Source organism: Pelobates fuscus, chromosome 5 (genome assembly GCF_036172605.1).
Source record: "Pelobates fuscus isolate aPelFus1 chromosome 5, aPelFus1.pri, whole genome shotgun sequence".
Classification (NCBI taxonomy): domain Eukaryota; kingdom Metazoa; phylum Chordata; class Amphibia; order Anura; family Pelobatidae; genus Pelobates; species Pelobates fuscus.
Window position 1 is genome coordinate 54,935,674 of NC_086321.1, and position 26,473 is coordinate 54,962,146.

General features: G+C 40.8%; 1 protein-coding gene across 3 annotated transcripts in view; it reads left to right on the top strand.

Annotated features, from left to right (window-relative positions):
* DYM (dymeclin) overlaps positions 1 to 26,473 on the top strand; it is a 337,693-nt gene that overhangs the window by 96,494 nt on the left and 214,726 nt on the right. For all 3 annotated transcript variants that reach the window (XM_063453857.1, XM_063453858.1, XM_063453855.1), the window contains exons 7-8: positions 3,309 to 3,434; positions 4,599 to 4,741. In XM_063453857.1, coding sequence (XP_063309927.1) covers positions 3,309 to 3,434; positions 4,599 to 4,741 — 269 coding nt within the window. The remainder of the gene's footprint in view (positions 1 to 3,308; positions 3,435 to 4,598; positions 4,742 to 26,473) is intronic.

A 26,473-nucleotide genomic window follows, 5' to 3' on the forward strand; every position in this document is an offset into this window, starting at 1 on the left:
CGGGCGGACAGGAAGATGAGCCTGATCACTAACAATAGTACCTCAGATGTGTTTCAGCCTGACAATTTAAAGGCATAGTAGTAGATAACATTGGCATTCATTCTCTGGGGCCATTCTCTCTCTTTTACAAGATCGTTGTGAGTGTAGCTATAGTGCAGTGCTAATTTGTTACTTTATTTTATTTTGGGGATTTACAGTAAGAGACAGTTTAGAAAGGACCCTTGACTATGCTATCCTGCGTTATGTTTTTTTCCAATGTTAATTTCATGGTGGGCAACTGTTTAATGATGTACTCTTCATTTAGCGGTAATACAGATAACATATGGTAATATTTCTTGAAACAGCATGTTTCTGAATCGTGTATTACGAATGTAATACCATGCGTTTTATTCTAACATGGGCATTCTTTTTTTTTGTCTACTTTCACACACACACACACACACACACACACACACACACACACACACACACACACACATATTTTGTGTGTATGTATATATGTGGATATGTTTTGCTTTTGATCAAAGGGACATTACTTTTCTCTTGACTTGTTGTAGCTATCACTAAATACATTTTTCACCATTAGATCAGACAGCAAGAAAAAAGGAATATTAGTAAACAAATACTGACTATCAGGGTCTTGCATTGTCTTAGATTCAATGACCCGTAAATTATTATTAGCTATAATTAAGAAGACTGTTTTACTTGTATCCTGTTTAAAAAAAACCAAATGAAAACCTGAATGTGGGTTATTTTCTCGCGGTTCACTGACATTCACCTTAGTAAGTGGTTATTTTAATTTGTTTGAGTACTTCAGAATTCGTGTCAAAGAGCTGTGCCTCTAGCACGCACAATCAGCCATGGTGCATTTTTACGAAAAATGAAAATAAAGCATTAGGCAAGCAAAATAAAAATAAAATCCTACATTTTGATTTAACACTAGTAGCATTTTATTCAATAAGAAGTTATTGTACAAGCGTAATGAGAACAGATCTACTTTAGCACTTTGCTGACTGCACCCTACAAAATCCATGATATGTTGGTGAGGTTTTCCATATTTTTTATTTATACAGTGGGTTGTTCTATGGAACTAACCATGTGGAATTTAATATTTGTTTATATTTTTAATGTCCCTTATGCACTTCTCACTTATTAGCTGGTTAGTTAGACTCCTAGCTTGGTTGATTATTGCAGCAATCTCATATCTCGTCCAAACTTCATTGTCACAATGTTGATTAATGGTAGGGTAGATGGGGGGGGGGGGGGGGGGTAGGAGGGGAGGGGTGGTCGTCAACTCCGATCTTCCAGTCTCATTTTAATGAGTAACCTTCAGGAAAGTAAAAATAGCAGCTGTATTTAAAGATGTATTTGAACATGAGGGGAGGGCGATCTCAAATTATCCTTCTGATTGTTTTTAATTTCTCTGATTATTATTTTTTTCCCCATTCTGTGTTTTATGTATATATTTTGTCTGTTCGAATTTGTTGTAGTCTTGCTAATTCGGTGCTCTTTTCATTGTCTTCTTTTGATGGTCTTTATAAAGCATTTCTCTTCGCTCTTTCAAGCTCCTAACAGGAGACCATAAAAGCACAAAGCCTGCTTTATAGAGAGCAAACGAGATTCTGAAGGCATCCATGGTTCAAGCTCTACCAAGTAAACAGTGTATTAAGAGATAATTGCAAAATGCAGGGAGAGAGAGAACATTAAATTGGGATGATCTGAAGGGAATGTTTATTTTGGAAAGAATGTATATGAGATTGTGACTGAGGAATTGCAGCTTGGCCAATCATCACTTCCTTGATTCCTATTCTATTCTGTCAGTGCAGCCCATAGTTTGATTACTGTAATGGGAATATACAGGAACAGAGCCCCTAAAACTGGGTGAAACTTGTTACTGAAACAAACTTCACAGTTTACATATTTTATTTTCTGTTGAAGTCTCAAGCCTAAGTATTTAGATTAAAAAGAGTTAATTTACCTGGAATAGCACTATCCATTCGAACATGGGTCTGCAAACTGAATGAGCACGCTTGGAGAAATTCTTGACTTTGTTTTTCCAGTTCTAAGGCAGTTACATTACCACTGCTCCAATATATATTTTTATTTAATTTCTTTTGTCTTTTGCAGCTTATTTAAATGGGTGAATATATAAGGATTAGGGTGATCATGTGTGTTTATGTTGTGATCAGTGGCTCTTTAGAAAGGAAATTGTAATGAAAGTTTTTTTTATGAAGTTGTTTTTTATATATTATTATTACTATTTTATTATTTATATAGCGCCATCAGATTCCGTAGCGCTGTACAACAGATATTTAATTGTAACCAGACAACTGGAACAGAGAGGGGGAGGGCCCTGCTCAATGAGCTTACATTCTAGAGGGAGTGGGGTATAGTGTCACAAAGGGTAAAAGTAGGGGTATATATCTTGTAAAATAAGCTGCATTTTGGAGAGGCTTAATTTGTAAACAATGATGTTCTTAGTCTGCTAAAATCTCTAAATTGTCCATTTCATTTATTCTCCTTTTTATTTTCTTGTTATGTATTGTTATGATGATCATTGTTTGCAATATAGTGGGATATCAGGACCACTGATCAAAGTAATGGCTGTGAAACATTGATTTATGTGAAGAAGGGCATTGCTGGAAAAATTAAATTGTCGAGCAAAAGTCTTCCACTTAGCCGGTGCTTGAGGGAAATATATACGTTTTCTTCAATGCGGTTTCAGGTCCCACCAACCTAAACAGTGGGAGCTTTGTAGGTGTGTGGAAACCAATGAAATAAACATATGGGAAACGGCTACAGATATCATAAGGATATTCCAGGCTCACTCAAAGTCATTACTATTCTAAATATCTGTGTACACTCCATATACTACACAGCTCGTTGTGTACCAGAGATTTACATTTTCATCTCTGACTTGAAACCTGTGCATCTACTGTAATCCATAGTAATAACAATGTTTATGTTTTTCCAGCCGAAAGGTATTCTTTATAGCCATGTGATAAAGTCTTGTCACAGCGTTTTTATAATCTCTGTCTCTGAACGGAGTTTGGTAGCCTAAGTGGTCGCATTTACTGTCACAGCCCAACGCTTCCTTATATTTATTGAATCTGAAAGTGTAAAAAAGCTGTTCTTCTTAATCAGATTATTTTAGAACAGATTGTAAGCTTCTTTGTGCAATGCCTTCGTCACTTCACGATTCTTCACATTCATTTTTTGCCATTTCTTTTCATATTCCCATTGTGTAGACGTGAATTTTGTTTGTGCAATATAAATTTTACTAATAATGTTCTTGCTTTCTGTTTTAGTGATATAACCTACAGCATCCTCCTCGAAGCTATCACTGCCTTGATCGTGTTCCTGTCATATCAGCTTTTTCACAAGGAGATCATTCATGAAAGTATCATACACAAGTATCTAATGCATGGTCGATGGTACGTTCCTTTTTCATCCAGTTTTAGGTTACGTGGTGGCAGGGATTTATGGGACATTTAGGTAAGCACTCGAAAGCAGTTTCTATTCATTAGATAAATGACTGGAACTGTTGTCTAAACAGCACCTTTACCCCTATTGCTATCAACTTGCTGACATTTTTTTCTATGGGAATCTCTTTTTGCAAGGAGACTGATATATGGAATCTCCTTGCACCATAGTCTTTGGCGTGGGCATAAATTGTTACGGTGATTCGTGTTACCATTTAAGGTCACTGCAAATTTTAATATTTCATTTGAGAAAACCTTTATTACAAGCAAAGATTGCTTTTGATAACTCTAAAAGGGGTAATATTCATGCCCAATGTTGTTACTGTTTAACATGCAATCCGTGAAGCCCAGCTCTATCTCTGTGTGAGAGACCCTAATATTAAAACCTGGTCAACGGCTTCTTTTCAGATCACGCTCAGAGATTTCTAGCAGAAATTGACATGTCATTCATATATGCAAGTGGGTTGTCGTTCATCTTTGTTGGAAATCCGTGAGCACACACTCTCATTCTCAAAGACTGTCATACAATCAAGCAGGAAATAGCCTGCCAGAGCTGGCTTATACTCTGAATTTCATGCGATCAAGCAGGAACTAGGCTTGCAGAGGGGCATTACTACATTATTACAACTCGGTTATAGGATCTACAATGTTAAAGATAGAACTTAGACCTGGAAAAATTTAGTAAATCTTAGTGACCCTTTAACCCTTGCAGGATAAAAGAGAAGGTAAAAAAAAACCTTTGTATAAGGAAAGTCCTGACACATTACCGGTCATGAAGGGGTTATAGCTACTTATTTGATAGAATACCATTATTTTAAGCCATTAACCCCTTAACCCCTTAAGGACCAAACTTCTGGAATAAAAGGGAATCATGACGTGTCAGACCTGTCATGTGTCCTTAAGGGGTTAAGGACACATGATATGTCTGACATGTCATGATTCCCTTTTATTCCAGAAGTTTGGTCCTTAAGGGGTTAATGTCCATCATCCTAGCTGTAGTGTGAGTTTTGTTTTCACACATTCATTTCATGGTTGTTGGAGGGTTAGTGTTGCGCAGGCCAACTGCATATGCATTTTAGGTACTGATTTTAACCTGCATTTTTCTTTCATCCATAGTGTCCCTAACACAAGCAGACTAGTGAAGACCCTGCTGTATAATTTCATCAGACAAGAGAAGAGTCCCCCACCTGGTTCTCATGTATTCCAGCAGCCAGCAGATGGCGGAGGTCTTCTTTATGGTCTGGCGTCTGGTGTGGCAAGTAGGTCAACCAGTAAATGGTCCACAAACAATTACACTGTGATTCTATTAGAGGATATGGGAGAGTTTCCACCATGCTCTGTGAACCCAGAATATTTACATATCTGCAATTTTACTTCATATTGGATCTTTTCCATCCAGACCTTTCTAAAACAGACACATGAAACTCTAGCCCCCTGTATCTGAACTAAAACTACCATGAATCTACTGCATTCAAAGAATTCTGGGAATTTTAGGCCATCAGCATATGGGGCGTCAGAGTCTGAGATTCCTGCTATAAAATAACTGTATTGAGATTAAGGCATTTATATCTTGTTTGTTCATGTGAAGTCTCCAATGATATGCAGGGAGTGATGTAATGTTCCATGTGAAAGCTTAGTCTTCTTTGTTCACAAAGAATACAAACGATGTTTAATCAAGAATATATTTATGGAGGCTTAATATTACAGATATCCACTCTAAAGAAGTAAAGTTATGAAATGGGTTGCTATATGAATTTTTTTTTTGAGGATACATACACAGAACTAATATTGGTAATATATTGTATAATTCCTTTTTAATATGTGCAAAACTTAAATTGGATTTTACATGTAATTCTTATCGTGGTACAGAAACACCATTTTCTCACTTCAATAACTGCGCACTCTGTCCTCGGTGTTCCTCAAATGTAATCAGATGCATATCATTTTATTTTTTATTCAGGGGAAAAAATAACTTTTGCTCGTACTGAAGAAGTTAAGTAAACCTAATTTATAGCAAGAGAGGAGGAGGAGTATTTGCATAATAATGAAACCGTTCCCAATCACCCAGTTGACAAAGTCAGAAGATGGCAGTGAATTTAGCAGTGAAACTCCAGGGGCCTGAACTGTACACTAAAGCTGCTTCACTAAACTAAAGTTGTGATTATTCCGTTTTGTAAACTATTCCGTTTTCACTGACGAGCCACAACATTAAAACCACCTGCCTAATATCACGTAGGTCCCCCTTTTGCTGCCAAAAAGCTCTGATCGCCCCTGTATGTGTCATGTGGCAGCAGATCCTTTAAGTCCTGCCAGTTGTGAGGTGGGGCCTCCATGGATCGAAGTTGTTGTTCTAGCACATCCCACAGAGGATCAATCAATTGAGATCTAGGGAATTTGGAGTTTAAGGTAACAACTCTGTCATGTTCCTCAAACCATTCCTGAACATTTTTTGTAGTGTGGCAGGGTGCATTATTCTGCTGAAAGAGGCCCATCAGAGAACACCATTGCCATGAAGAGATGTGCGTGGTACAATCTCTAGGTAGGTGGTACATGTCAAAGTAGCATCCACATGGATGCCTGGACCCAAGGTTTCCCAACAGAACATTGCCCAGAGCGTAACACTGCTTCTACCAACACTCCTTTTTCCCATAGCCCCGACTGGGGACTTCAGTGCGGCTAGAGTATCGGCGTGACCGCACTGATCAGGCGCGGTGAAGCTGATACAACTTTCCAACTCAGTGACCGTCTGCCAGTGTGTGTCTGTCAGTGAGTGAGTGAGACGAGGGGGGACGGGACAAAATGGATATTTGCACAAGGCGGCAGAAATCCTTGCACTGGCCCTGTTGTGATCAGTATATGTGGTTAGAAATCACAGAATTGTGTGGAAATGGACAAATGCTCTATCTAATGTTTGCCTTATACAATTGCTGATGGGTTTAATACTTTGTTTAGAATCTGGAGCTTGTTCAGTTAGCAACACTGTGAGTTGAGAACTCTGAACACTATTTTCAAATGATGTTTCCATGCAGTGCCACCTGCTGGTGATTTTGCAGAAATCTTGACATTTTAATGCCAAGTTCTTATAAAACAGTTGAGGGCTTTTAACAATACTGGAACAGGCAGGTCCAATAGCATGTGTTTTTATTGCAGATTCATCACATTGTAAGAGCCTGACTTGCTTAAACACCAGGCATTAGTACTTGCTTGTGTAATTGTTGGCGCAATGTCTGGAGGGTACAATATATCACATGTAATGCCAAAGGCCTCTGTTAAGCACAGCTATCTTACAAAGAAACACAGTTTTATGGTGTTGCATATGTATTGGTTTGTAACTAATTTCTACAGGAAAAAAACTTATTTTAAAATATACAGAAGACTTGCACTCTTGATTACTGAAAAATACCATTTGTAAAGCAGAATAATTTTTTTAAGCAAAGAGATCAAACATGCACAGTGTCTACTTCAGGGGTAGTCAACCTGGTCCCTACCGCCCTAGTGGGCGGTTTGGGATTTCAGGTGGGCGGTTGTGGGTTCTGCAGAAAATGCCCAGTGGGCCTCAATGGCCGTGGACCAAGGCCGGCGTGGGAGATCATTTCATCTCCCCTGCTGGCCTATGCAGAGCCAGCCATGCTGTAAGCCCTCTCAGGCTGTTGAGGAGATCAAAGATCTCAAAGAGGGAGGGAAGGGCCTGGGAGGCTCTATGTTCCTCCTGGTAGCAGGCTGGTCAGAGCATTGCACTTGCACTATAAAATTGGTTACTGCGGCACTGGTGGGCGGTAAGGAAATTTTACCATCAAGATACAAAAGTGGGCGGTAGGTATTAAAAGGTTGACTACCCCTGGTCTACTCGATGAAACAGTGTTTTAGCAAATCACAGTGCTTAACTGACCTGTATCACAGACTGGTATTCCACCTACTAATTGTCTGGCAGTGTCTGTGTTTCCACATATACAAGTCTTGGACTAAATCAGTTTTTTATTGACACCCATCTATTTAATTATTTTAGAATAAGAATTAACAGTGAGGTTTAGCATAAATGGGAAGTCTATGGTGGCAACAATGCATATATTAATGCACTTGAACTAATGTGCATTTTTTAGGTCCTTAAAATCGTACCTATTCTGCAACTAAGCCGATCCACCCCCTTTTTGCCAAGTACTAACTTCCTTGTTCATAGTGGGCAGAGTCCAGTCAAAATATGTATTACCTACTTTTAGTGCTTTTTTGAGCGTTTAGTTTGCAGGCTACATCTCAAGTTCTGGGTCAAATGTTTTATTAAGAGGATTGGCTAAATATAGGGGTCCCTGAAGGACACGCATCCTGGTCCCTGTTCTCTGAATTGTAACTGAGAAATTTACACGTATACATTATTACATTAGCGATGTCAATTTCTTCCATGTATGGATGACAGTGATAGGCTGTCAGCTGACACACAGCTTTTCACTGCTGTCCAAATATTGAAGAAATAGATATTGAAACTTCCACATTGGAAACACAGCAAGCTGCGGTTATTTCATGGGTACCTGTGGGACCACCCTGGTTTTGGTGAAACCGCCCAAAGCGCCCATCGCCTATTCGCATCATAACCACTACAGCGGCATGTAGTGATTACGGTGCTTAGACAGCCCCTTTAATTGGATTTAATTTCATGGGATTCTGAGCATAATAGTCTGGACAGACAGAGGTCAAGGTTGTATAAACCACAAAATCTACAACATACCGTATTTATCGGCGTATAACACGCACCGGCGTATAACACGCACCTCATTTTTAGAAAGAAATTCCAGGAAATTTCCCCCCTCCCATAGTATTCCCCCCCCCACTCATCCCATAGTGTTCCCCCCTCATCCCATAGTGTCCCCCCCTTTCCATAGTATTCTCCCCCTCCCCTCCCATAGTATTCTCCCCCTCCCCTCCCATAGTATTCTCCCCCCTCCCCTCCCATAGTATTCTCCCCCCTCCCCTCCCATAGTATTCTCCCCCCCTCCCCTCCCATAGTATTCTCCCCCCCTCCCCTCCCCTAGTATTCTCCCCCCCTCTCCTCCCCTAGTATTCTCCCCCCCATAGTATTCTCCCCCCCTCCCCTCCCATAGTGTACTTCCCCCCCTCCCCCCCATAGTGTACTTCCCCCTCCCCTCCCATAGTGTACTTCCCCCTCCCCTCCCATAGTGTACTTCCCCCCCCTCCCCTCCCATAGTGTACTCCCCCCCCTCCCCTCCCATAGTGTACTCCCCCCCCCCTCCCCTCCCATAGTGTACTCCCCCCCTCCCCTCCCATAGTGTACTCCCCCCCTCCCATAGTATTCTCCCCCCCTCCCCTCCCCTAGTATTCTCCCCCCCATAGTATTCTCCCCCCCCTCCCCTCCCATAGTGTACTTCCCCCCCCTCCCCCCATAGTGTACTTCCCCCTCCCCTCCCCTCCCATAGTGTACTTCCCCCTCCCCCTCCCCTCCCATAGTGTACTTCCCCCCCCTCCCCTCCCATAGTGTACTCCCCCCCCCATAGTGTACTCCCCCCCCTCCCATAGTGTACTCCCCCCTCCCATAGTGTACTTCCCCCCCTCCCCTCCCATAGTGTACTTCTCCCCCCCCCTCCCCTCCCATAGTGTACTTCTCCCCCCCCTCCCCTCCCATAGTGTACTTCCCCCCCCCTCCCCTCCCATAGTGTACTTCCCCCCCCCCCCTCCCCTCCCCTCCCATAGTGTACTTCCCCCTCCCATAGTGTACTTCCCCCTCCCATAGTGTACTTCCCCTCCCATAATTACTTACCCCTCCCATAATTACTTACACTTCCTTTCAGTCCCGCCGGAAACCGGAACATGAAATTAAAGTTCCTGTACCGCGGTGCAAGCTGTGAAGCCGGCCCACGCTTCAGGACAGGTAAGTAATGGGATATCGGCGTATAACACGCACCCACGATTTTCCCCCTATTTTCAGGGGAAAAAAGTGCGTGTTATACGCCGATAAATACGGTAAATATCACATATAGTGCAATTAAATTTAAAACGCCATATAAAGAAATGTGGACTATTGCACTCACAAACGTAGGTGGTTAGCAGGCAGGAAAAAAATAACTGTATACAGGATCTGTCAGTGTTCCAAATCCCCATATTCACTGTAGTACATTAAAGGGAATAAAGTGACAAATATAGTGCAACACTGTTATGATAAAAACAATAACTTTAATAATATTGCACTCACAAATTTCCAAATGTTTTAACGCACGTCAACAAGATATACTTTTTAAAAGGTCAACAGCAAAGGGAACTTCTCCAGAATGGTGTTCCAGGTGGAAAAATCACTTGAGAAGTCCCAACATGCAACAATCTCTTAAGGAGTCCCAGAATACAACAAAGAATAATACAACATTCAATGCGTGGACTTCCTCAGGGGTATTTTAGAACTCTGCAGCCCCGAGAACTCATATCGCTCGCCCAAGTTTAAATATCCTGGTTGGCACCTACTACGGATCGCTCTCGATCAATCTGCTTGGAGTCCAAAATTTCTCCACGACTGTCTCCTATAATTTGTTGATTTCTTGATTCACGGACCCCAAGCCTCAGTCTGGGTCCGTGATCTATATCCGTTTCCGGCCGCCATCCGTAGTGTCTGGAATATGCATTCCACCTTCGTTATAAAGTGTTTAGCAAAGTCCACAGTCTCACTGCAATGTTAATATATAAAAAAGGAGAAGGAAGTATGTCAACTCATCACTATTTAAAAAGAAAGGTCATACACACTCACAATATACAATAAGAGGTCAAGGTTGGACAACTTTCCTTCAGATTGTAAGCTCATTGTCACATGATGATATGCGCTTCTTGTTTGTGTATACCTAAAATTCTGATATCTCAAATAACTTGGATATTTTTTGCTCCATGTAAGTAAACTAATCACAAATATGGCATTTAAAAAAAAAAAAAAAAAAAAAACACTTTACATCTCTCTAAAGCTGGTAGGGACTACTCTAAGATCATGCCATTTTATATAAGCTTATATTATGTTGCTTTTAAAAGGCATATAGTAATTTTGGCTGTATAAGCCCACAAATAGCAATAACCTTATTTGTTCACCATAAATTCTACTAGTTCCCAAAGAAGAGAAATACGCAGTGCACATAGCTTAGCACTCAAGCAGGCTATAAGGGCATGAGAAAACCATTATCCTCACATACACAGGCCGTGTTCACCTGAGTGACTGTGTATAGAAAAACAAGTCACGTGTGCTCTGCCCACAGACCATGTCCTAATATATGGTATCACAGGGTCACCTGCAATCACATGCCCCTTCCGCAAGTGGTTATTTTGACACAAACAATTGGTATCTGTGCGTGAAATCATTTCATTGCACGGATTTTCTGTTTTGTTTTTGATTTTCAGTGACTAGTAGAAATTCCATTTCCATGATCATGGTGGTCGAGAGAAAATGAAATATTGTTAGCACATTTGTTTTTACAAAACATTCCCATATTTCCGAGGGACACCTGCAGATGGAAAAGGCCGTCGTAATCTATGTTGTTCTAATACCATCTTAGAAGGGTTTGCATCTTGTGGGGTCTGCAGAGCGGAGTAACTTGTTTTGCAAACTTATGTTGTCAATACACATTGTGTTTACAAAAACAAACAATGAGATAATATTATTATGGACTGCCCCAGTTGTACCAATAATAGTCAGCTTTATGTTGGTGTCTACATTCCCCTCACCAGCTACCCCAGTTCATAAACTGTGTCTGTCTTCTAGACTTTGGACATTTTACACCTCACTTTTTGTTTGCTGTGTTTTTAAAACAAATTGCTGTGACTGGATTAATGTTAACATCCTCTTGGAGGCAGTAAAAGACCAGCACAGACACTGAGCAATGTTCTCCCGACTTTCAGATGCCGCAGAGGGATTTTACTACATGACCCTACTTGTCACCCTGCCTTTCCTTGCTCATTTTCCATCCTTGCTCATTAATCACGTATTTCTGGCAAGAGTTAACGAAGAAACATATTTATTTAAGAAATAATCCAGGATTTCAGTTAATAACAAAGATTTTTAAGTAGGCCTTAGTTTTCGCATCAACATTGGGACAAATAGGGGTTTATGCTGTTTAGCCTAATGGATACATAGACTAGTTATACAGGAGAGCTGGCTTGTGGGAGTTCTAAAAGATAATTAGTCTCATTAGTCTCTCTAATTCATATGTATGTTGGATTGTGATGTCACTTCACTTTCTAAAGTGTTATATACATTAAATAGAAACGGGAGCTTCAAATGCAAAATATTAACACATTTTATTAGCGTTTTATAATGTTTTATTCAGTGGTATAATTTTCATGGAAGTGTCAATTACTCTTTGAAATCATGTCAGCTGTTGTAGGAAACCTTTTCAAATGTCTGACGAATGACGTTTGTTTATATTTGTCACATCCATCTAGGGATTGGGCAAATTTGACTTAATTACGAGTGTCTGCAAACATTCTCACAAATGTACTTCAAGCAGAACTTCAGCTGCCATATCACCATGGAAGCGGGACATGTCACTGGGGGGGTAAGAGGGGGTTAGTATCACAAGTGAGAATTGTGCTTAACTGGACAACGTCTTCTGCAGCAGCTTGGAGCATCCTCCTTATGGATAAAACTATGGTTTCAAAGTTGTTTAATTCTGTGCGTATGGTATATCTGCCCACTACTGACAGACTACATTTAATTATTTGGGTGATTCTGGGTTGAGCAGTGTATAGCCGTATTTTTACACTGGTTTTCTCATGCAATGCATTGCTTTATCTAAGTTTGGAAAATCTAAAATCGCGATAATCTAAAATATGTAGTGTGCGTTCGGATGTTCTATTGCTTTGTCATATTTGCTTCGCTATCTATTAATCCATCAATCTAATCTATCTCATATTTTTCCCATGGTGTATTTCACACACTCTCTCTCTCCCCCTATATAAATGTTAAAGTATTGTATGTCCTTAGAGATTTATACATTTAATGTAAATACCCCCTAAGCTCCTTGTGGTTTGTGGAAACTGTGTACTATACAGACGGTATACTGTGCCACGTACCCGCTCTGTCTTCCTGCTGTTTTTAAATAGTTCTGTTTCTTTTGGCCCTGTAAGCATTTTTGTTTTTAATTTTTTTTTGTTTTGTTTTTTGCGCTGGGTCATTGGGAGTTTAAAGGTAGCTGTGTTAAAGAATTTAAAGGGATTTGCTCCTCACTGAATGTAAAAGATCTCTAATGTGAACTGGCACTTACAAATAAACAATTGTGATCTCATTTTACAGTGTGTTGTCACATGAATATTACAGTGTGTGATGATGACCCTTATTGATAGGTATATTTTTTTTTATTTGTGCATAATTTTAATGTGTGCAACTGCGTATGAAGGCAGGAGTGTTATGTATAGCTTGCCAGTGTGTGAAAGCAGGAATGTATTATTGTAGCATGTCCGTGTATGTTAATGTAGGGGTATATTTAATAGCACATCGGTGTCTGTTAATGCAAGGGGTGTATTTGTGTAGCATGTCGGTGTGTGAGAATGCAGGGGCATATTTGTGTAACATGTCAGCGGGTGAATGCAGGGAAAGTAAAGTGTGTGTGTGACTCCAAGTGTATGCAAGTGCAGATCAGGGTGTTTGGGTGTTAAAAATGAGTATGACTACAAAGTGATGTTTTTGTATTGCAAGTGAGTTTAGTATACACTTTATATGCAACTGAGGCAAGTCTAATCTATACTTATCCGTGCCACACTGGTCACCTCTTGTAAAGTTTTTTTCTTTTTTTTTTTCATCCTGGCCAAAAAGGGCTAGGTGGATGGACTAGCCCTCACTGTACCCCACATTGGCATTAGTTCCTAAGTTTGTTTTCAGGGATGAGTCATGCAAGACCACTTAAAGGGACACTGTAGGCACCCAGAACACTTCCGACAATTCAAGTAGTCTGGGTGCTGTGACCCTTTTGCACACTTTTGCACACTGTTTTCATTGCAGCTCTAAGTCTGCCCGCAGTGGCGGTCTACTTGACAGCCACGGGGGGCGCTTCCGGAATCGAAACGGACCTTTGGTCCGTTACCTGACGCTGGACGTCCTCCCGGACCGCCAGCGGTAGATTTTCCTCATAGTGGGAAAATCTGATGCTGGAGGTCTGGGAGCGTGGGCGGAGCGGGACATCGGCGCTGGATTCAGGTAAGTGGCTGAAGGGGGGCCCCCGAGGGAGATGGGGGACCTATTGACCCTATAGTGCCAGGAAAATGGTTTTGTTTTCCTGGCACTATATGATCCCTTTAATTTATACAGACTAGACTGGCCTCTCTTTAGCATTCTATATAAAATAAATGACACCTGAATAGTAAAACTGTAATTTAACGGATTTTCCTTGTAAAGCAAGCATGTCAAACTCGCGGCCTGGTGAACCGTGAGTACATGCTCGGTGTTAAAGCAGAGTAGGTACCTGCTTTCCCTACATTGCAGGTACCTACTCTGCTAAAACTTACCCGACATCATATTCCAGCACCCGGCATCACTAAACCGTGTGTGGGAGCAGTAGCTCCAAAAGGTAGGGAGCAATAAAGTAAAGAATGTGAGTGTCTGTCTGTGAGTGTGTGTGTGTCTTTCAGTGTTGCATTAGCTGCGACTGGACAGTGGAGTACCTGGAGGTGCATGGAGGTACGCAACACCACGTCACATTCCGACGTGACATCAACGTGCTCCACCTTCACAGGGTTTCAAGAAGTAGCGGGAGAATCAGATTTGGCACAGGGTGCGGACTGCGCCATTTAAGATATACCAGAGGCCAGACTCCTGAGTCTGCTTGTTGGCTAGAGGAGGGTGCTGGGATTTAGTATACAGGGGGGGTGGGGGGGTCTGGGATTTAGTAAAGGGAGGGGGACTGGGATTTAGTAAAGGGAGGGGGACTGGGATTTAGTAAAGGGAGGGGGACTGGGATTTAGCAAAGGGAGGGGGACTGGGATTTAGTAGAGGGAGGGGGACTGGGATTTAGTAAAGGGAGGGGGACTGGGATTTAGTAAAGGGAGGGGGACTGGGATTTAGCAAAGGGAGGGGGACTGGGATTTAGTAGAGGGAGGGGGACTGGGATTTAGTAGAGGGAGGGGGACTGGGATTTAGTAGAGGGAGGGGGACTGTGATTTAGTAGAGGGAGGGGGACTGTGATTTAGTAGAGGGAGGGGGACTGTGATTTAGTAGAGGGAGGGGGACTGGGATTTAGTAGAGGGAGGGGGACTGGGATTTAGTAGAGGGAGGGGGACTGGGATTTAGTAGAGGGAGGGGGACTGGGATTTAGTAGAGGGAGGGGGACTGGGATTTAGTAGAGGGAGGGGGACTGGGATTTAGTAGAGGGAGGGGGACTGGGATTTAGTAGAGGGAGGGGGACTGGGATTTAGCAAAGGGAGGGGGGCTGGGATTTAGCAAAGGGAGGGGGACTGGGATTTAGTAGAGGGGGGCTGGGATTTAGCAAAGGGAGGGGGACTGGGATTTAGCAAAGGGAGGGGGACTGGGATTTAGTAGAGGGAGGGGGACTGTGATTTAGTAGAGGGAGGGGGACTGTGATTTAGTAGAGGGAGGGGGACTGTGATTTAGTAGAGGAAGGGGGACTGTGATTTAGTAGAGGAAGGGGGACTTTGATTTAGTAGAGGGAGGGGGACTGTGATTTAGTAGAGGGAGGGGGACTGTGATTTAGTAGAGGGAGGGGGACTGTGATTTAGTAGAGGGAGGGGGACTGTGATTTAGTAGAGGCAGGGGGACTGTGATTTAGTAGAGGGAGGGGGACTGTGATTTAGTAGAGGCAGGGGGACTGTGATTTAGTAGAGGCAGGGGGACTGTGATTTAGTAGAGGGAGGGGGACTGTGATTTAGTAGAGGGAGGGGGACTGTGATTTAGTAGAGGGAGGGGGACTGTGATTTAGTAGAGGGAGGGGGACTGTGATTTAGTAGAGGGAGGGGGACTGTGATTTAGTAGAGGGAGGGGGACTGATTTAGTAGAGGGAGGGGGACTGATTTAGTAGAGGGAGGGGGACTGTGATTTAGTAGAGGAAGGGGGACTGTGATTTAGTAGAGGAAGGGGGACTTTGATTTAGTAGAGGGAGGGGGACTGATTTAGTAGAGGGAGGGGGACTGATTTAGTAGAGGGAGGGGGACTGTGATTTAGTAGAGGAAGGGGGACTGTGATTTAGTAGAGGGAGGGGGACTTTGATTTAGTAGAGGGAGGGGGACTGTGATTTAGTAGAGGGAGGGGGACTGTGATTTAGTAGAGGGAGGGGGGCTGTGATTTAGTAGAGGGAGGGGGGCTGTGATTTAGTAGAGGGAGGGGGGCTGTGATTTAGTAGAGGGAGGGGGGCTGTGATTTAGTAGAGGGAGGGGGCTGTGATTTAGTAGAGGGAGGGGGACTGTGATTTAGTAGAGGGAGGGGGACTGTGATTTAGTAGAGGGGGGGCTGGGATTTAGCAAAGGGAGGGGGACTGGGATTTAGTAGAGGGAGGGGGACTGTGATTTAGTAGAGGGAGGGGGACTGTGATTTAGTAGAGGGAGGGGGACTGTGATTTAGTAGAGGGAGGGGGACTGTGATTTAGTAGAGGGAGGGGGACTGTGATTTAGTAGAGGGAGGGGGACTGTGATTTAGTAGAGGGAGGGGGACTGTGATTTAGTAGAGGGAGGGGGACTGTGATTTAGTAGAGGGAGGGGGACTGTGATTTAGTAGAGGGAGGGGGACTGTGATTTAGTAGAGGGAGGGGGACTGTGATTTAGTAGAGGGAGGGGGACTGTGATTTAGTAGAGGGAGGGGGACTGTGATTTAGTAGAGGGAGGGGGACTGTGATTTAGTAGAGGGAGGGGGACTGTGATTTAGTAGAGGGAGGGGGACTGTGATTTAGTAGAGGGAGGGGGACTGTGATTTAGTAGAGGGAGGGGGACTGGGATTTAGTAGAGGGGGGGGGCTGGGATTTAGTTGGGGGGGGACTGGGATTTAGTAGAGGGGGGGGGGACTGGGATTTAGTAGAGGGGGGACGGGACTGGGATTTATTATAGGAGGGTGCTGTGGTTTAGTAGAGGGGGATGCATCAAGATTGATGATCTCAGCCAAAGTGAAGAACACACTCATAGGACTTCAAAATCAACAAGATATCGTAATATGTTTTTTACAGCTGTGCAACAGCATACATTCACCTTTTCAGTCCCATTACCAAACTTTTCTTAATATCGGTAGTTGGACTGAAACACTGGTGATATGCAAATGTACGTCTCCTTAAAATAAATTGGCTCTTTTGTTTACTTTGAAGCCCTTTGAGCATGTGGAGGTCCCGTGTCAGACAACTTTTTTTTATACTGTACTTTTCTAAATAAACCCGCGTTTCTATGAAAACTGAAGTTTGTTTTTTTGCGGCCCACATAAACTCAAACCTTGTTTATTTGGCCCATGTTAGCCTTTCAGTATGACATGCTTGCTTTACACCTTGCATACCTAGTATCCATGTGTATCAGGCTGCTTATAGTAGTTTGAAATGTACTCAGCGCTGTCCTTCTTCCTCCCCTTACATGACTCTTACTCACAATTAAGTTTGCCCTGCAATCAAAGGAAAGGTGTAAGTTTATCACTATGGTGAATAGCATTCAATATAATGTAACCTTCTTATGTCTTTTAAAACCACTTGTCATGTATCCATTCCCTAGTTTGCTTGCTACTGTCCAGTTTACTTTGTAGTGCTGACTTCTGTTGTTTGTCACCATTAAAAATAAAAAAATAAAAATATAAGCTTGTAGTTGCCCATAGCAATTTGAAAACTTAAAAGTATCTTAAATTAACCACTTTTCCTAATTATCTTCTCTGTTATCCGTAAACAACTGTAGCCCTCAGTACATTTCTTCCCTAATTTACATGTATGCCCCTTCTCGATCTCGCCGCTCAGTCAGTGCCCTTCTCCTGTCTGCCACCCTTGCCCTTTCTTCTAACTCACACTTGCAAGACTTCCAGCAGGCTGCTCCTCTTCTTTGGTACACCCTGCCTACTTCCATCAGACTGGTCCCTAGTCTTCTATCACATCAGAAGTCCCTCAAAACCCATCTCTTCTGAAAAGCCTATGGACTCCTGCAGTAACTTCTATTTCACAAATCTGACTCTTCCTCTCTCTTAAGGGGCCACACTCGAATCTCACCTTCTAGTTCTGCTAGTTTCCCACCTTGTTGAATCCAGAATAATGAGGACTGTTGTGGATTTCATAAATCAATCTTGGTATTCAATGCCAGATCTAGCTAGTTCAAAAGGTGCAGTCAAAGGCCTTGGGATGATGGTAGCTAACCTCTGCACTGCACAATTTTGTGAAACATCAGGAAGTCTTTTTCACAAACATCTGCGTTGACAAGGCTAGCCATTATTGCTTTAGGATTCACTATTTTTTTGTTTACTTGTCATCCTCCTTAATGCCCTTCCTATTGTGTTTTTATTCCCCACCTCCTCTAGATTGTAAGCTGCTTCATACAGGGTCCTCATCAACCTATTTTTCCTTTTAACATTTTGTAATTCTCTCATCTATTGTTAAATTTGTTCCTTTTATAATATTGTAAAGCTCTGTGGAATACATTGGCACTATATAAATAATAATAATAATTATTATAAGTAGTAGTTTTTTTTTTAGAATGTTAGACCCTCACGATCATTAAATTGATTTGTGTTTACACTGTGTGTTAACACTGGGGAGGGGTCATTGGATGTTCTCCTACATTCATTTTACTGCTAGCTCTCTTTCTCCCCATAAGGAATTTATTTAGCTACCTACATGAAATGTCAAGCAAGCATTGTTTGGTTGCGTTTTCAGTCTGGTTCACCCAATTAATTCTACTCGTTTTCTCTTTTTATTGCTCTTCTGTCAGCTGTTTCAGATTGTTACTGGTCTGTGTTTCATTCATCTTCTGTGGTGTCCTTAAACCTATCCCCTGCTCGGAGCGCATTCCACACAGTGTGTGTGTTTTGATCAAGGACTAACGGGTTAATGAGGTTGGACCATCCTTGGTTTCCAGTCCAGAATAATGAGGACTGTTGTGGATTTCATAAATCAATCTTGGTATTCAATGCCAGATCTAGCTAGTTCAAAAGGCTGCAGACAAAGGCCTTGGGATGATGGTAGCTAACCTCTGCACTGCACAATTTTGTGAAACATCGGGTCTTTTTCACAAACATCTGCATTGTCAAGGCTAGCCATTATTGCTTTAGGATTCACTATTTTTTCTTCAAGTATAGATCATTTTCTCCTTTTTTTTTTTAAATTTATTTTTTTAAATAAAGGTTATTTAATTTCCATGTGTTCGATCATTGAGAAGATTTCAAAATCAGAAAATTCCCCATGGACGGAGAGCATGCAGAGGATGCAGACATATTTATTATCCAAATGTGTGTCACAGATTCATGTGTGTCCATTATCTGAACAGTGCACAATGCTAAATGAGGGTATCCTTACTTTAAAAAAAAAAAAAAAAAAAAGACTTTTAAAGCAAACCTATGCAAAGGACTCTGAATTTCAATACTTGGCTCTGTCACTGGATGCAAAGTGTAATAAAACCGCTGATGCATGAATTACTTTTCTACTTTGCTATGATCCATGTACAATAGTAATTTGTGTATATAAACAATATATGCAACATCCAAAAATGTTTGTAGTCGTCTTGCTTGCCATATGCTTTAATAACAAGATAACTAACTAGCTGATAACGGACTAAAGTTTCCTCTTTGCTTTATGAAGGCAGAGCAAGTGTTTGTTTTTGTTAGAGACAGTATGGGTAAACCTGTCCAACCTTTTCATTGCTCCATAAGCTTGCCAGGGCTGATTTTGATCTCACCACTGACTAGTAGCTGAGTAAACGTTTGGGGCCCTAAAGATAAATGAAGGGTAAAAATATTATGTATACATGCACAGCAAAAAACATATAATAAACCTTTGCATGAAAAGCACATTTTAAAATACATAAGTTCTAAACATGCTGTTCAGGACCACAAGTGTGTTTTTATATATATATATATATATATATATATATATATATATATATATATATATATAGCATTATCTTACTATTCTGTCGTATGTACCAACACTTTAAAATGCATTCCTATATGTTTATGCTATCTATATACCAAGTACTATGTGTTAACCTATGCTTTCCCATGCTCATATGCATGTATGCTGATATTTATATTTGTGTATATGAGTTCATGTGCATGTATGTATATGTGTTTATGTATATGTACATGTGTTTATGCGTTCACATATACACATTTATGTGTGTGTGCATGTATAAAGTGTACTATCCTCTGCACTGTCTGCTTGTTTGTTTTTCTTTTCCCTCTCTCCCCCCTCACTCTGCTCTTCAGTAAGATATTTATGACCCTCTACAAAGATGGTGTCTATTTTCTACCAAACCTGTGTCTTATCTACACTCATGTCGCTTTAACCCCTGTATCACAACTCAACTTTGAATTCTATGTGTCGTCTTGCTCAGAAATGCTTTAGACTTGAGAAAGGGAGGTTATCCCGAAAGCTTGTCATTAAAAAATTCTGTTAGTCCAATAAAAAAGGTATTACAAGATACAAATTTTATCTGTTTTATATATATATATATATATATATATATATATTTTTTTTTTTTTGAAAAGTTCTTCATCCTCTTAATATACAACGGTTTTGTATTGCATTATTAAATATACGTTATGTTTTCAGGTGATGCCATGTTTTAGGCGAGGTGCAATTACTTATGAAAAATGTGTCTATTCCCAATTAAAGGACCACTATAGTGCCAGGAAAACAAACTCATTTTATCAGGGGTTCTGTTGACCAAATATATAGAGTGATCCTCTGGTGATAGTTCCACACATTAGTCCTGGGTAGGCAACCTTTGGCATTCCAGATGTTGTGGACTTCATCTTCTCTGATGCGTTGCCAGCATTTTGGCTGTAAGATCATATGAGAGATGTAGTCCACCACATCTGAAGTACCAAAGGTTGCCTACCCCTTTATTATATGAAGGAAGGAGAGGGCACTATTTGAAAGACCCCATGGGTGTCATGTTGGTGAGAGCAACAGTATCAAGCCAATAATGGCACAATCGGTTACCCGCTTTTTAATTTAATCTGATGTTTGTGCATTGGACACTTACCCGGCTTTCCTTTTAAGTCATTTCAGACTCACACATATTCCGATATTTTTTAAATAGTTTTTTTAAAAAACGTATTTCAGATATTTTGTTAAATTAACCAGGGGTGAAATGGCTACTGCCATTCCTGCTTCTCGAAGGCTTCATAACTGTCCTAGCCAGTTTCAGATGTTACTGTAATATTGCCATTGTTTTGCCAGCTCATCACATATCTCAATCTGGAACAGATCAATACAGCTAGTTTTTGGATAGCTTTCAAAACATGACTTGTTTCAGTGAAGCAGGAAAATTCTGCATTTGGATTATAGGTGGCTTGGGGACACATTGCATGTCGTTTCTGCATAGTACCGTGCCATCCAAAAAAACTAAAACTCCAGTATAACTTGGCAGGATCTTAAACCAAAATTGCCATGCCATTTATTTTTCCTTAAACTGTCCCAGATGTAGTAACAAAAACTAAAGCAAACTTTTAACTAAAGGAATGCCATTTCAGTTTATCATATAAGAGCTTTAGTTGTTCAGATTGGAGGGCCCTCTAGTGGGAATTACTGGATTTTAATAAAGCCAAGACTGTCCCTTTTGGGGCGTAGGGTAAATGGACTTGTGTAACTAACTTGTCAGAGGCATAATCCCCTGAACAACTGTGCCTTATACAGGCATCCAACCACAGTGAACAGTTTGCTTAAAATCTAAAAAGAAAAAGATCCATCGGTGTGTTCATATTACCTTCTATTATTGTTACTCTGTATTAGAGTCTCCCATAATTCCAGGAGGACACGGCTTGTTAGATCATGTAGAGCAGGACTTGTTCAGCTTAGTGTCTGGCCTGTAGATGAAATTAGACAATAGACAACAGATGCTGTACATCCAGGCTATAATTTGGCTTTCCAATGTAAACTGTATTTTTCAAAATGTAAGACACATGATTTTTAACTAGAAATTTAGTAGAAGAAGAAAAAAAAAACAGACCAATCTGTACGGTAATTACAGTAAACTTCCAGTTATGTGTATAGGGAATGTAGCGAGTTGGGGTGTAGTAAGTGTGTGTGTTTAGGTAAAGTATCTTTACACTCATACTGCTGTGGTAACCTGTGGCAGTGCTTTGCATGGCTGGGGCTCATAACATGAATACCCAATCTACACCTAGCAGAGCTGCAGGGAGTCTCCCGGGCTACCCTCCAGCATCAGAAGGTTGTACTGCCCTTTGTTTTGGACACTCTATCTCTATCACTCTATCTCTACACTCTATCTCCTGTCAATTCTGTTCACACTTGTATTGTGGAGTGAACAAAAACTTAATAAAAGTTACCATACATTACTCCCATATTATAAAACAAGAGCCTCTTATTCTCTTTTACAGAGTATGAAACTTTAGATATGTCTGATCCTGTACTGCAAAGGTTAACGTGATGATTGGGCATTAGCTGTTTAAATCTCTTTTCAGATATAGTGTAAAGTCATGTTTTTTTATTTTCTTTAAAATATTACTAAAGGCACCCAGCCACCTAATCTATATGACGTGATCTGGGTGCAGTGGCCCTTTAGTTTTAACCCTGCAATCGTTTCCATTGCAGGGTTAACACACCTATAGAGAATGTCTACTGAACAGCAATGGTGCTTCCAAATTGAGAAACGAGTCAAACACAATTGGTGCAGTGTGGCGTCATGCCTATGGCCAGATTTGCCACAAGGCCATGGAGGCCACGGCCTCGAGCAGACTTGCATTTCTCTTGCCTATTCTCCTGCCATACGGCCAATCAAGTGACAGGGGAGGTCTCCGGGATACCAAGTCAACATTCTGATACATTCCTCATCATCTGCACCCACCGTTAAGCCTTAGGGTGGTGGAATAAACTTAAGCCTTTTTTTTTTTTTAAAAGCAGCCACTCATTCCTTTCCCTCCAAAACAGCCACTATCCCCACACTACAACCCTTATATCGCATTGTAACTAGTATCACCCACACCATTTTAGCCACTACCGCGCCCCCCCCCCCGTGTAGTCACTTTTGCCGTTATCTCCTTACCATAGCCACTATGCCCTTACCATAGGCACTGCCCCCTAACTATAGCCAATATGCCCCACTATAGCATTTATGTCCCTCCCCCCCTACTGTCCCACTCCCCCCATATAGCTCCTAGATCCCCCCTTGCACAGACCCCCTATGCCCCCGGATACCCTATCCCGCACCACAGTTCCTATAGCCAATTATTCCTCTACTATAGCCCCCTATCCTCCAAACACAGCAGCTATCTCCCATACTATTAATTAAATTGGATAATAATAACATCCCCTAGATGTTGGGCAAAAGTAACATCCCCTGGACATACTTGGAAACCAGAGAATATCTTAATGTACCTTTCCTGGTACAACACTTGTTACTATTAATATACTATAACCTCTTACTCCCCCTCATCACACACTGCAGCCCCTATACCACACACACACACACTGCAACTCCAATTTACACACATTCAACAACCCTAATATATATATATATATATATATATATATATATATATATATATATATATATATATATATATATATATATGTATGTATGTATGTATGTATGTATGTATGTGTATATATATACACACACACACCCCCACACACACACACACCCCCACCCCTATCTCCCCAAATACAACTTATTGCACCTATCTTCCCCTATGCAACATATCCACCCTGCAGCCCTACAACCGGAAAGCAGCAACCCAGGAAACAAGCAGCTCCTCAAGTAACCTACACTCACAAATGCACCACCACAACCACTCATCTAGTCACATACAATCATACCTGGCTATGCTGCGCATGCACACTATAAAGTAACATTAGCTTGGCCAAGATCATACAACCGTGAAATAATGTAAAACTGTGTATGGAGACGCAAAATGCTCTTCATATAGTGAATAGTCAATGCATATCCGAGGAGCACCGTGATTGCTGCGCATATGCATTAACCCCTCAATGTTTCCACATAGGGACCTGGCTGAGATTATCAGTATTGAAGATCTTTGTCAGGGGAGAGTAAAGGTTAACTAAAGTTATTTTATTATTTTACTTCTTCTAGGGGGTGAGGGATTACTTAATCTAAATAGTTAGAAATACATGGTTTTATTCCTGATGTTAGAATGTTTTCATAAAGCTTTTTGTTATTATATTTTTTCACAATAATTGACAGATTATCACATAGTATCTTTGTGGTTGGCTATGATAGAGTTAATATTTGGCACTCTTGTGAGTGTTCTCTTTCATATATTTTCCCAAAAAGGCCACCAAGACACTAATTATCTTTTATTTATTTATATATATAGATTTTTTATACCAGTCACGTTGTGCCCAAAGCATAGCTTCTCCAATACTTATTTTATTAATTTAACTTGATCTACTTATTGAACGTCATTGGAATTTTTTTTTATTATTTTTGTAGTGGCTTCTGGGGAAATACTAATTGAAACGGAAACCGTTATAAATGGAAAATCATGAAATTACCAGCTCACTATGCTGTTGATCTTTGACATTTGTTTATAATCTGTATTAATGATAATTTTGCATGATAAAATACTTTTTAACTTACTACACCGTGGTTAGAAAACAAAGTAAGTAATTGCTTGTATAATTATTTTTCTTTTTATATTAAAAGGACCATTTGTGTTGGAAACTGGCAGTTTAAGTAATATGCAAAGTGCTAAGGAAAATATCTGGCCACATTTCAATGAGGCATAGAAAAAACTCACAGTTCTGCTGTTTCTTCCATATAATGAGATTTGATTCCTGAATGTGGCCAGACGTAGGGACATTTGTGGAACATTGGAGTCCTTCATCATCCTTCTTTCCTTTAATTATTTCATTGCTTTTTCAAGGTAGATTGAGTTGGGACCCAGACACAGTGCGAGCAGTATTTTAAAAAACATAATGGGAAGATGCCCTAATATCACGGGAGATAGAAAGAATTGGCAGGTAGTAAAGCATAACCCCCCATATCATGGGAATTAACTCCTCATCTTGGATCCCTGGCAAATCCTTTGGCAAAAAGTATTTTTGATCAGTGAAATTTTTCGTGAATTAAAGCACTTGTGTTACCTGAGATTTTATTTGGTTTTATTTGTAAATTCTGTTTAGAACTACAAAAATAATTTTCATCTGTAGCTGTAACCGCTACTGAAAGATGATATGGTTTTTCAGGGGTGTGAGGGTGGCCAATTTCAAACTGCTTCGGAATTTTTTTTTTTAATGCTCTGTTATCATAATAATCAAAAGCAGTCACTAAAAATTGTTTGACTTCTTACCGGAGAGCTGGTGTCGACGCTGGCATCCAGGAGATGGCAGTGCAGGGCTTAGCTCATTGGCTGAGTGATTAGCTGATGCTCTCAGCCAATGAGGGAGCTCCTAAGCAGGAGTTTCAGGCTCTTTTGCTAAACTAGTGTAGAATAGGGATGGTGCCTTGGTGAACCCCAGCTTAGAAGTCAGACGGTTATTATAAGATATGTGACTCTTTACAATGCATACTGTCAGTGCACTCCTTGAACCATAAAGTACAACAAGCTGTAGTGGTTATGGTGCTTGGAGTGCTTCTTAGAGATTAAATACTTTCACCACAAAGCATTTTCAGATTTGTGTATGTTCCTGACCTAATGCTAGTTTACATGGTTTATGAAATTGATCATTTGTTTGGTTTTCATATTGAATTACTGCACTATGGGTCAATTATAACCTGCAATTGTATACCATAGTGTAGCCATCAGAACACGGACAACAAACACAGACAGCGTTCTGAATTTCCACTCTCATTTTTTTCCAAGCACAAATCTGGTAGTTGACTGTTGACCAAAGCATTGATTTGGCAGGCACAATCCCATATTAAAATACGTATGTGATAAGGATGACTTTCTTTTCCACTAAACCTCACATAACGCAGAAACATGGTGCGCCTGTGGTCTGTCTTTTTGTTTCTGCCTGGGCATGTTCTATATTAGAGATGTCAAATTGCATTACCAGCTATGGGCGATGTACGTCACTGAGCAAAAGTTCCTTACTATCATGGTTGTATCAGGCAGCCTTCCAAAACGCTTGAAAATGGTGTAATAAACTTTTGGACCCAGAATATCAGCCTCCAGTAATTTCTTGCCTCCAGGATCTTTCTCTGTAATTCAGCCATATCAGATGGTTTTGAATATCCCACATAAGCCTGCATGTAGGTTTTTACATTTTATTTTTTATTACTTTCCTGAGTGCATCGTTTAGTTGTCAACAACTAAGTTTTGTCTAAAATTCTCTATTTTATTGTGTTCTCATTCTGTTGGCAGTTACAAGTGAACTTTAAATTGTACCTGCATGTCGAGTAGAGAGGATGTCTTTTTTTAATTGCTTACTATGTAGTTGAAGTCACCAGAGAAGTTGTGAATATGTAGGACGGTGAACTTGCAGAAGATATTTCCTAACAGAGACTGGTCCATAGCTCAACTCATAAGCATGTTGAGATTTTGGGACATTTGTGAAAATCAGTTTTGGGTATAGACTCCTCATACATGCTTAGCCTGCTGTAACAGGAGTTATGGTATCATTGTATGGCATAGCATGGCAAAATGCCATACAATGATAGCATAAATCCTGTTACAGCAGACTAAACATGTATAAGGAGTCTATACCCCAAACTGATTTTCACAAATGTCCCAAAAGATTGGGCCTGTGTATAGTCATGTTTTCTAGGGCTGTCATTGGGTAACAAACAGCTTCATGGGGGAATTGGAACTCTATAAAGTGGTTGTTGTTTCCCTAATGCATGGGTCCATAGTTTTATGGTGTATGACAGAGCAGGACATCTTATTGGGTTAGGAGTTAAATGAGCAGAGCCCATCA